We start from the raw sequence: 12,345 nt of genomic DNA on the forward strand, positions 1-12,345 counted from the left end.
GTCTCACTGGTGCCATTTTGAATTGTGCAGTTGTTGAACTGCAATTAAATGTCTAAAGGGTCCAGAGAGGCTACCGAGTGGCACATCCGGTAAAGGCGCTCCGTGTGGAGTACAGATTCGCCCTACAGCCTGGAGGTCACTGGTTCGAGTCAAGGCTACTCCACTGCCGACTGTGGATGGGAGCTCCCAGGGTGCGGTGCACAATTGGCCGAGCGCCGCCCGGGGGAGGAGGTCTTAGGTCAGCCAGGATGTCCTTGGCTCACAGCGCACCGGTGAGCCCTGTAGACTGGCCGGGCGCCTGCGGGTTTGCCTGTAAGCTGCTCAGAGCTGCGTTGTCCCCCTATGCTGTAGCTCTGGGTTGGCTGCATGGTGATCACTGCCCCCTTTAAAGAAATGCTTACCAGGGCTTTAAAACCTATGTTTCTTGCTTCTTATCAGCACTAGCAAAATAACCTGTTTCATTGTGATCAGCCATTGCTGTTAAGTCTGTGCTGTTCTGGATGCACATGGCTGCAACACAACCCACTGACAGTGCAGGAAACGCAACGTATTAACGATGTTGTAATTTTCTAGACTTGATTTCTTGCAAACAAACGTGTCATTTTTCTTTACAGAACTTAAGCACTTATGATGACGCCTATGCTGAAGCCAACGGTATTACAAAGCAAGGACGTGCTGGCAAAAGAAAATTTGTGGATCGTCGAGGTTTTTTTTTTAAGTTTCCTTATTTGTAATTCCTCCAACTATTTTGTTTGTTGTTAGATTTTTTTTTTGTCCTGTTACAATAATGCATTTGTGCATGCTTTTATATATTACTCATTCAGTCACTGCTGCAGAGTCACTTACAATAGAACCTCTGCTGTCCTTCTCATCCGAAGGACGGATCACAAGGAGGTTTGCTCAGGGTCACCCACAGTGAACTGGGAACCTCCTGGTAACAAGCTCCTTTCTTTAACCACTGGACCACCAAGCCTCCTATATCCACTCAAATGTTTAATTTATAAATTACGTTTGTGTTATTAGATATAGGTATTTTAAGGGCTTCAGAGTTGCTACCTGCTTCACTGAACTGAAGAAAAAAACCCCAAAAAAACTCGGTTTTTCACTCTGGAAATCTGCTTATGCCTTATGATAATTGTACACAAAATACACATGGGCTATGATTATATATATATATATACGTTTAATTTAGATGTAGTACAGGGTTTTGTATTTCTTGTTTACAAGCTACCTCAGTCCCAATTCAAACTGTCATAACCTTCTCTTTACAAGGATACCTTTTCAAATTAAACTGCAGAAAAAGTTAATGAGACATAAACTTCAGTCCTGAGTAACCCTGACTGACACGCCGGCTCCCTCTTTTGCAAAGGAGGAAAGCCGAGTCCTTTTGCCTGTCTGTGTGGGTTTTATACCAGCTCTTTTACACTCTTAAAACTTGTATTCCACATATTCGTGGGTGTGTTTAATTCAGTTGTCATTTTAAATGCATCCTGAAATACATTTATGTGTTTAAAAGCAAACACAAGGAGTTAATTTGCTCAGGCGCTTGCTTTTTTTTTTTAATCAATTATTAAAAGGACCTTTTTTCCACCCAGGGCGTAACTAGCTTGGGTTTAAATAGAATGACAGACGTGTCGGCCAATCATATGATAAAATCGCTAAAGCTGTTCTCGTCTGGGCCAATCAAGCTTGGGAGTAGGAGGGTAGTTCCGGGCGCTGGCAGTTGCTAGGGACGGAATGTCTCCCTGACAACCGGGGCGACCTGAACGGAGACGAGAGTCCAAAACAAACTTCTCCAAAAAGCGAGAGCAGCTACAGCACACACGGTAAAACCCAAAAAATGCACACGTTATGCATTTTAACGTCGCCAAAGCATCGGATGCATGTGATGCATTTAGTAATGCATTGGTTTAGCGCGCTCAAGCGATGTAAAGAAGCAATGGTCGGGCTTTACATTAAATACATTGCATTGCTTGCAGTTTGTTTGAATTAATTGGCTATTCAGCGACGTATAAACACAGACTGTTGTGCGTAGTGGTGAAAAATTGTGGGTTAGCCACGTTTCACACAAAAAATAATACAAATTACCCGACCAGCTACTCGATATTGAAATTGGAGAAGGAATCTATGAAAAAGACCTAGGAGTTTTTGTTGACTCAGAAATGTCTTCATCTAACAGGCGCGTAAAACTGTACAATGCACTAGTAAGACCTCATCTTGAATATTGTGTTCAGTTCTGGTCACCTCGCTACAAAAAAAGATATTGCTGCTCTAGAAAGAGTGCAAAGAGACCAGAATTAAGGCATGTCATATGCAGACAGCTAAAAGAATTGAATCTGTTCAGTCTTGAACAAAGAAGACTAAAACGACCTAATTCAAGCATTCAAAATTGTAAAAATTGACAGTGTCGACCCAAGGGACTTTTTCAGCCTGAAAAAAGAAACAAGGACCAGGGGTCACAAATGGAGTTTAGGTTAGGGGCATTCAGAACAGAAAATAGGAGACACTTTTTTACATTAATGGAATCAAAGTAATGTTGTTGCTGACACCCTGGGATCCTTCAAGAAGCTGCTTGATGAGATTTTGGGATCAATAAGCTACTCAAGATGGGCCGAATGGCCTCCTCTCGTTTGTAAACTTTCTTAGGTTCTTATGATAACAGGCGCGTCTCCGAAGTTGCTGTGCTGTTTGCATCACAGCAAGCGTGTCAGAACCGCAAACAGTGTAGGTAAATGTGTATGTAAAAAATAAATCGATATTCGTTCATATTGTACTGTATTAATAATGGCTCGACTTGGGGTTTAAATTCCATTCATGTCGTTTGGCATTGGAGAGGTACACCGAAGTAAGACTCCTATTGCAAAGCAGTGTAATCCATTCCAGGTTTTACTACGAACTTGATTAGCAACAGTGTGCATAGGTAAAAAACACAGGTGTGTCTTATTAAACTCGCAACCAGGAATGGGTCGAACTGTGATTGTGTTCATTTTATTTATATAGCACGTTTTATGCAAAAGTACCGCAAAGCACTGTACAGTACATAGCAGAAAAAAACCAAAAAAAATACATTTGTGTAGCATTTCACACATAAAACTGCTCCACTTAGACCATTTAAATAACTGATTTACATAACAGTGTACACAGCCACTGACTCACTGTGTGTGACCCTGTACTAGTCACTTAACCTCCTTGGGCTCCGTCCTTCGGATAAGACATAAAAACGAGGTCCTATTGTAAGTGACTCTGCAGCAGCAGCAGCTCGTGATGATTCATAATTCACCCCTTAGTCTCTCTAAGTCACTTTGAATAAAAGTACCTACTAAATGACTAATTCATAATCATATAGCTATCAATGAATCCACTCATTGACCAGTCGATTAAACAGTAGACACATCATTATGTTCCGTTATATTTATTGTTTCCACAGAATTTGTTATGGCTGAACCAGCAGAAAGCAAGAAGGAGGAGGCCGACTACAAGAGAGTGCACAGCTTCCCCCTCGTCAGGGTAAGACACAAAGCTCAAGACAGGGCACTGTAGAGGAGTGCAGACCATGCTGGAGGAAACCCTTAGAAAATGCAGTAAAAGCATGGCAGCAAAGTGTAATAAAGCATAATGAATGACATTTTGGTAAAGGTTTTATGCATAATCTGATGTCATTTCATTGGTTTAATAGTTTTCAATAATTTAGTAGCTATTCAGTATAACATCATTCGCTCTAAATGTGGTTCTTGCGTGAGACGGTTTTTCGAATTTTGAAAAACGATTGTTGTTGTTATTGTTAGTCATTTAGCAGACACTTTTATCCAAAGCGGCTTACAGGACCTAGGGGGTGAACTCTGCATCATCAACTGCTGAGTCACTTAAAATAAGACCTTGTTTGTTTTATGTCTCATCTGCATGAGCACAAGGAGGTTAAGTGACTTGCTCAGGGTCACACACACACAGCGAGTCAGTAGCGGAGTCGGGATTTGAACCTCCTGGTATCAAGCCCCTTTCTTTAACCCCTGGACCCCACAAGCTTCATGCGTTGATGGTATAAAAGGAAGCCTTGTCCCAGCCTTCATGCAAAGCAGTGATTTGATGCTTGAAGTGTAACGCCCGTGTTCCTCTTGCAGCACACAGACATGCCAGAGGAGATGAGAGTGGAGACTATGGAGCTCTGTGTCACTGCTTGTGAAAAGTACGCCACAAACAATGAGGTCAGTAGCTTTCTTCTCCACCCCTATCTGTCCCCTACCTTATATACTCACCCTTGCCTTTTTATGACATCTGCAATCAATAGCCCAGCCACATATCAGAGTCGCCTGAAATGTATAATTTTTTCGCTCTAAAAATCCCAAAACAATCCAATTATCTCAATGATTTGTACATTTGAATTCAGAGCTGTAGAGATTAGGATCTGATGAAAGTATTGTGTTAACCTCTGTATTGTAAGCTTTGAAGGATCCTGTCTGTCTGTCTGTCTGTGTGTGTTTGTGTCTGTCTGTCCTCTCTATTGTGAATTCTGAAGGATCATGTCTGTCTGTCCTCTCTATTGTGAATTCTGAAGGATCATGTGTGTCTGTCCTCTGTATTGTGAATTCTGAAGGATCCTGTCTGTGTGTCTGTCCTCTCTATTGTGAATTCTGAAGGATCTTGTCTGTGTATCTGTCCTCTGTATTGTAAACTCTGTGTGTGGGTGTTTCCTCAGAACGCCGCTAAGATGATCAAAGAGTCCATGGATAAGAAGTTCGGCTCTTCGTGGCACGTAGTGATTGGGGAGGGCTTCGGGTTCGAGGTGACCCACGAGGTGAAGAACCTGCTCTACATGTTCTTTGGAGGGAGCGTGGCGGTGTGCGTGTGGAAGTGCTCCTAGCAGTGCCCCGGGACTCGCAATCTCTCTCTCTCTCTGGATCAGGTTTATTCATAAGCTGCAGATCCATGCAAAGCTCACACTACTTTTATTATTCTAAAGTTAAACTGTGGGAAATGAAGCGTTTGCTCCTCAGAAACATTCACATTACAAAATGGATTTAAAATGCTTAAAGTGGTTGTAGCTAATCACATAATTCTATATCTTGCCCGGTTTGTACTTCCATTGGCTACATACAGCTATGGCCAAATGTTTTGCATCACCTAGAATTTTGGGATTGAGACATATTTTAATAAAAATATATGAACATCAAATTTATTTAACATCATATAATCAAAGATATATACAAAGTGAGATTGTGAAAGTCTCCTGGAAGCCATAATAGCTGTATATTTATACATATTTAAATTTGTCAGTTTTTCGTGAAGTGTATAGAAAACCCCAAAGCGGTGTGTAATTCAATATGTTAACGTAACATTATTCAGCAGGTTTCATTCGACTTTATAAAGCAAAATTAGTTTAATTCTGTAGGGGGATGCAACACTTTTGGCCAGAGCTGTAAGTCTAAATCATGCAGTTTTTTTATAAGAAACACATTGTAGAACATGTATTTTCCTTTTTATGTACTATGAATTAGTCAGTTGGCAGACGCTGTTATTACAACAGGACCTTGGTTTTCCGTCTCATCTGAAGTAGTTATTAAAGCAAGTAAGTGCTCAGTTTCTAAGCTTTGCTCTCAAGAAATCTGGTGCACTACCTACGTTACCTCAGCAGTGTCAGCCGGTAGGGGAAGCAGCTGGTTGGTTATTAACCCTGCAGGTGAACAAGGATGTGCAACACTATCTGAAAGCATGGTTTGCAAAAATAGATTTCTTTACCCCAATGGCGTGCCGGATTTCTATAATGTAATATTTTTAAAAACTGCGCATTTGAGACCTCTATAACGAACACAAGTACACAACAGGTAAGATTCACGGGATTATTTTATTAACACTTATAGAGACATTTAATTATATCCAGTGAGTTGTTTTGTGAAATGTGCCCTTGTTACTTTGCTCCTTTGTGGAACAGAGTCATTGATTTGAAGATATATTGTGGCAGGATCAACAGCAAAACAGTAAGAGACTGAGAATGAAAAAACACAGAAATACTTTCCAAACTAATTTATAGAAACCAGAAAGATTACCCAACCTGATTATAGGGTGCTTTGCCCTGTGTGAAAGTTGCTGCTGTTCACATTTGTGTTTCGGTTCGCTGAGCTAACATATGGCATCCATAACCCCCTACTGCTGCAGGTAGCAGCAGGAGGATGGCTGTTTAGTTCACAGTGGAGCAGACGGAAGTCTTGTGGGCCTGCCTGCAGCTAAATCTGCCTCGGGCGATGTAAACAAACAGGTAAGCCAACAAAGCCTGGTTTCAAATTTTGGAATTGCTAGACTAGAACTTACAAAAGCTGTTATTCCTTTTAAAGGAAAAAAAAAACAACTTTGCATTGGAGCCAATGTTCAATCGAATCTCCAAATCTTTCTCTTGTAAGGAGAGGGGTTTAGGGAGAACTGATCCAAATATCATCTCTGTCAATTTCAACTGACTGCACTAAAACAACACATTGTTAATGTAAAAAAAAAAAAAAAAAAAAAAAAGTCATTTTTTTTATTGGTCCAGACTTGTATAGAAAAAAACTTTTTTCCAACCTTTTGTTGGATCGACTCATAGGGCTAACTTTTAAACTTTCAACACTATCAGGTGAAAGTGGGTTTGTACAGGTAAGATTATCTAGACCAGGGATATCCAACCGATGGCTAAAAGCTTCACAGTATGTGATTTTAAGAGGGAGGGGGAAGTATCCATGCTAATTCTGTTCTTGGGGTCCTACGAAAGGCTGCAGAACGATGTATATGCACGTAAACGTTGATGCATTGAAGTATTTTTTTTACATCTATTTATCCATAACCTAAAAACACTTGATCAAAAATATGAAGTCAAACTGTTTTAATGAACCTCGTCTCCATCATTGTAGTCGACACCAACGAAGACGCTAGCCAAAACGTTTGTCTGTTGACAAACTGGATTGTATCAACCGCTAGCTTTTAGGGGGTTTATAGGTAGTTGATACAGTCCATAGCGACACCTCGGTTCTGTAAAATCTAACTTAATCTGAGATCTAAGATTATAAATACTGCCAGAGTTCATTAGCAGTTCATTAAGATGATTTTGGTTTTGGCAGGGATAGCCTTATAAACAGTTATACACCAGCGTTTCAGTCTTCATGATGATATGGAAGTCAAGACCAACCAAACTCTATGAATCACAATGAACAGAGAAACCCTGGTTGATTATAAATCTCAATGCAGAAGTGAAAAAAAATAAAATGTGATTCAATTCACCTTTGCTTTGGGGACATAAATTGCATTATAAAAACAATCCGCATTACAAAAAATGCCAACAGGGATTAAGAGCTGTGGGAGATAAGCTTCCTGGTCTTTCTGATCACTAGTATGCCTTTCAGACTGAAATGTTGGATATCTCTGCTCTGGACCGTTCTTGTACGTTCTGGGATTTGCTTGCATGTTTTTTTTTATTGTTTATTTTAATTGTATACCTTGTGTATGAAAGACCGTCCATAACCTTGCACATAAGATCTCCAGAATGCAGTCCGCTCAGCATCTCAGTATCTCAGTATTTCAGGTCCTGGTAGTGTATTTGTGTCTGCTATTGCATTATTTTATTACAGAATTAGAAACTCGCGGGATTCCTGCATGGGGTTTAGCTATGTTATTGAAATGACCAGTTGCAGGATTTGAGCAATCAGAACCTTGCTAAAACTACTTGGAGCCGATTACACCTGTCATCACAGAATGTCTGTAGATTGTTTATTAGTTGGGGAGGAGCTGTTGGTTTTATACCCCCCCCCCCCTGGCCTGTGATCATTTAAATGAGTGATGGTGTCAGTTCTGCTTCTTTGATGTGGATCACCTCATTGAACAGAACAAGTGAAATATGTTCAAGAAAAGCAAGGTGAAAAGGTTTGTTCAGTAAGATTGATCAGGTCTGTCCAGTCTAATGCCTTGGAGGCTTGGTGGTCCAGTGGCTTGTTACCAGGAGGTTCCCAGTTCAATCCCAGCTCACCACTGACTCCCTGTGTGTGACCCTGAGCAAGTCACTTAACCTCCTTGTGATCCTTCCTTCTGCAGCAGTGACACTGCAGTTGTGATGCATAGTTCATCCCCTAGTCCCTGTAAAAGTCGCTTTGGATAAAAGAACCTGCAAAATGACCAAATAATAATAATAATAATTAATAAATTGAATTCTGAAACCCTAGACTGGGAACAGGAACCTAACCTGTAACCTGTATCATTTTGTAATTGCTTGTTTTTTTTTTTTTTTCAATGTGACAAGGAAACAGTATGTTAGTGCAATGTGATTTAGGATTGTTTCTCCAAAACCACAATGCGCATAGACTGTTATTTTAAACGACTATTTCATTAAGGGTCCATTTCAATCCTTGAAGCAACCCAGACTTTACCTGTCTTCTGTTTTCTACAGCAACAGATGTGCAGCCACGCACCACTACGTAAAGAGAATTTACCTTGTAAAATTGCATTTCTATAAATATATACACAAATATTTAGCATGCTTTAGCTTTTTTTTAACTTAATTGTTTTGTATGGATTTTTACTTGAATTTTTACAGTTATTTTTTTGTTTCAAATTACAAAAAAAAGTAAATTATAAATGTTTTTGTATATTGCTGTTTGCAATATAAATGTATTAATAAACATGATTTTGTGTATTTCATGTATCTTTTAATAAACTTATTAAAAAAAAATAATAATCAGGTTGATTTTGTACAGCCACCATCTGATAGAAAAGTTAGTATGGAATTATTTTTATGATGTTCGAGATGATTCTGAGTGTTTTTTTTTTTTTTTTTATTGGGCCCAGTTTATTTATATTTTGATTTAGTCTTTAAGATCTTCAGTTCTGTTTCCAATCCGTGTTCAGCTCTGGCCAAAGGTTTTTTTGCATCACTCTGTAAAATTAACTAATTTTGCTTAATAAAGTCGAATGCAACCAGCTGAATAATGTTACGTTAACATATTGAATTACATGTATGAAATTAGTGTAACTCTACATGAATTAATGTAACTCTTCAACCTCAGTTTAGCAGCAGGTCTTCAGTTCAACTTGAGTTCAACAAGTTTTTGTCAATAATACACTCAAAGGGCTTTAAATAGGGGTGATACTAACTAATATGCTGCTGACTAGAGCTGCTGAACAGCAGCTAGAGTCATAGTAAAACAGTAGTCCAGCTGCTCAAGAAAAGGGCATCATACCAGGAGGTTCAAATCCAGGCTCGGCCACTGACTCGCTGTGTGTGTGATCCTGAGCAAGTCACTTAACCTCCTTGTGCTCCATCCAAATGAGGCCCTATTGTAGGCGACTCTACAGCAGCGGTTGTTGATGCACAGTTGAATTTAAATCAAGGGAAGTAAAAGATATTGCTGCTCTAGAAAGAGTGCAAAGAAGAGTGACCAGAATTATTCCGGGTTTAAAAGGCATGTCATATGCAGACAGGCTAAAATAATTGAATCTGTTCAGTCTTGAACAAAGAAGACTACGCGGCGACCTAATTCAAGCATTCAAAATTCTAAAAGGTATTGACAGTGTCGGCCCAAGGGACTTTTTCGACCTGAAAAAAGAAACAAGGACCAGGGGTCACAAATGGAGATTAGACAAAGGGGCATTCAGAACAGAAAATAGGAGGCACTTTTTTACACAGAGAATCATGAGGGTCTGGAATCAACTCCCCAGTAATGTTGAAGCTGACACCCTGGGATCCTTCAAGAAGCTGCTTGAGATTCTGGGATCAATAAGCTACTAACAACCAAACGAGCAAGATGGGCCGAATGGCCTCCTGTCGTTTGTAAACTTTCTTATGTTCTTATGTTCTAGTTCACCCCCTGGTCTCTAAGTCGCTTTCATAAAATGACATATACTTACTATTAAAGTTTGACCCATTGGTAGCACTCTTGTAATGCAAAAGGAAGACTAGTTGAACAAAGGTGAACAGCCTGAATATTTTCTGGTGCCAGTGTGTTTGATAAAACTATGGATTTTCTGGTGTGGTGAGCGGCTCTGTTGAGTTGTGTAATATTATCTAGGTTATAATGACCCTTTATTCTTGTACAGTGATAGCATGGTTGATGCTTATCAGTCTTTTGGCTCAATGCATGTTTACACAGAAGTATACACACACACACACAGCGCCAGGACAAACTGCTCACAGATCACACTGACATAAGCTGTAATGCAGACATGCATTCTGCCAAGATCACCAGATGCAAGAGACTCACTCATCAGAAGCTTTTTAGTACCAGAATCTCCTCCCAATTCATCTCCTTTGGGAATGCAGACCGACAATGGTGATTTTAACACAATTGGTAGAATAGTACCACGATATGCTAATGATCTGCGATGGTGATGCAGACAGACAGTGACACTACAGAGGCAATGAAAGCACAAGTAAATGGGGTGAGGCTGGTAGAATGGGACCCCAGTGTGCTCACTATACCCTCAATGATCTTCAATGAGAGACAGGCAGACAGCGGCACTGCAATGGCTCTGTATTACACTACAATGGTAGCACAAGTATAGGGCAGCTGCAATGGGGTGAGGCTGGTAGAATGGGACCACAGTGTGCTCACTATACCCTCAATGATCTTCAATGAGAGACAGACAGACAGCGGCACTGCAATGGCTCTGTATTACACTACAATGGTAGCACAAGTATAGGGCAGCTGCAATGGGGTGAGGCTGGTAGAATGGGACCACAGTGTGCTCACTATACCCTCAATGATCTTCAATGAGAGACAGGCAGACAGCGGCACTGCAATGGCTCTGTATTACACTACAATGGTAGCACAAGTATAGGGCAGCTGCAATGGGGTGAGGCTGGTAGAATAGGACAGACAATGACCCTGCAAAAATGGCAACACAAGTATTGGGCAGTAACATTTGATAATTGTATTGTTGTATTGTTATGGTCTACTTAGGCCTCTCTGTGTTAGTGCTGCACTATTGAGATACACCTGTGCTGGCCTTGTGGGCACAAAGTGAATGAACTAATAATCTTAACTACAGTGTGAAGAGGCTGTGTTGTACTTCTCCCAGTCCACTGTGCAATGTTTTGGTAATAGTTGTGTTCTGCTAATGGTTCTGCTAGCTGGGGTTTCTTCAGGGTAATGCCGTGGGATTAGAAGAGGACCTCTTTGTTTTCTCTCTCTGCAGATGAAATGTAGACTATGAAATATTCAGACTGGTCATTAAGTCAGTGGCGCAGAAGAACTGGCTTCAAAGGCAGCTGCGGGGTGCTGTGTTGTTCAAACGCTCCCCCCTCTCTCTCAGTGCGTGGATCTCATGCCTCGGCCTCCCACAATGCTCATGTGGATCATTTCAGAGGTTCACAGCAACCCATAGCCTCCCGGACTCACTCCTCATATTTGATACACATTGAAAAGCATAATACACGTTTATAATCCATCACTGTAAGACACCAGTGCTGCAGTTAGAAATACTAATATAAATAAATTCAATGATAATTAATAACTTATTTAATTGGATTTGTGAAGTTGCTTGTGTAATACATATTCACAGAAAGGGTCATTATATATATATATATATATATATATATATATATATATATATATATATATATATATATATATATATATATATATATATATAATTTTTAACTGAGAAAATATGACGGTTTGAACAACAATAATGATGTTATAATATTTCTGCATTCAGTCATCTGTCAATTTCATTGCCTGTCATTAACAGTAGCAACACTGTTTGAAAGAGCATTGCTTACCAGGGTTTGACGATCAGATTCTTATCACTTTTGACTTTATCACTGGTCTCCCTTTTCTTTTACGTGTGTGCATTTTAATGAGTTTGAATTGGCAGCTCATTCTTTAATAACTATGCAAGGAACCAAAATGATTTAAGCATACATTTCTCTGTCTGCAAAATCATTATCCTTATGCACAAGAATGAGGCCTCTAGTTATTCACAGAAATTAAGCAATGAGATCAGTTACCAATTCCAAGCAGCTTGATTTGATGCTAATCAACACATGCTGTGACTTGTGTAGCGATGTAGGGTGCTGAGTTTTGGTACTGGCTTCCTGCTTTGGTGAACGACCAAGGAAGTAAGCAGTAATACACTTCCTGGAAAGGACGGCTTGCAAACAGATTTCTTTAACCTAGTATAGTACCTGATACCATGTATTAAAATGTCGATCCATATTTGCTATATAAACGTGTTTCTTTCAAAACTGCACATTTGAGACCTGTGTAGCTAAGTGCAAAACAGGCAAAATGGATGCAATTCAGGGAGGCTGTGTGGTCCAGTGGTTAAAGAAACAGGCTTATAACCAGGAGATTGCTGGTTCAAATCCCAGCTAAGCCACTGACTCACTGTGTG

General features: G+C 40.0%; 1 protein-coding gene across 2 annotated transcripts; it reads left to right on the forward strand.

Moving 5' to 3' along the window:
- The first annotated feature begins 1,717 nt into the window (after positions 1–1,717).
- LOC121306194 (dynein light chain 4, axonemal) lies at positions 1,718–7,170 on the forward strand. Of its 2 annotated transcripts, XM_041237948.1 has the most exons (5): positions 1,718–1,826; positions 3,428–3,507; positions 4,119–4,202; positions 4,694–4,792; positions 6,151–7,170. In XM_041237948.1, exons 2-5 carry the CDS (start codon positions 3,436–3,438, stop codon positions 6,220–6,222), a joined length of 327 nt encoding a protein of 108 aa, XP_041093882.1. In that variant the 5' UTR covers positions 1,718–1,826; positions 3,428–3,435; the 3' UTR covers positions 6,223–7,170. The 2 variants fall into 2 exon arrangements, with proteins under 2 accessions (XP_041093882.1, XP_041093883.1); XM_041237949.1 differs by lacking the exon at positions 6,151–7,170 and having other exon boundaries at positions 4,694–5,299.
- Positions 7,171–12,345: the final 5,175 nt, after the last annotated feature.

Source organism: Polyodon spathula, chromosome 46, assembly GCF_017654505.1.
Source record: "Polyodon spathula isolate WHYD16114869_AA chromosome 46, ASM1765450v1, whole genome shotgun sequence".
NCBI classification, from domain to species: domain Eukaryota; kingdom Metazoa; phylum Chordata; class Actinopteri; order Acipenseriformes; family Polyodontidae; genus Polyodon; species Polyodon spathula.

Coding starts and splice junctions, on each gene's coding strand:
- LOC121306194 (XM_041237948.1), top strand. CDS start 3,436: ATGGCTGAACCAGCAGAAAGCAAGAAGGAGGAGGCCGACTACAAGAGA. Junction 3,508..4,118: donor ACAGCTTCCCCCTCGTCAGG/GTAAGACACAAA, acceptor TTCCTCTTGCAG/CACACAGACATGCCAGAGGA. Junction 4,203..4,693: donor AGTACGCCACAAACAATGAG/GTCAGTAGCTTT, acceptor GTGTTTCCTCAG/AACGCCGCTAAGATGATCAA.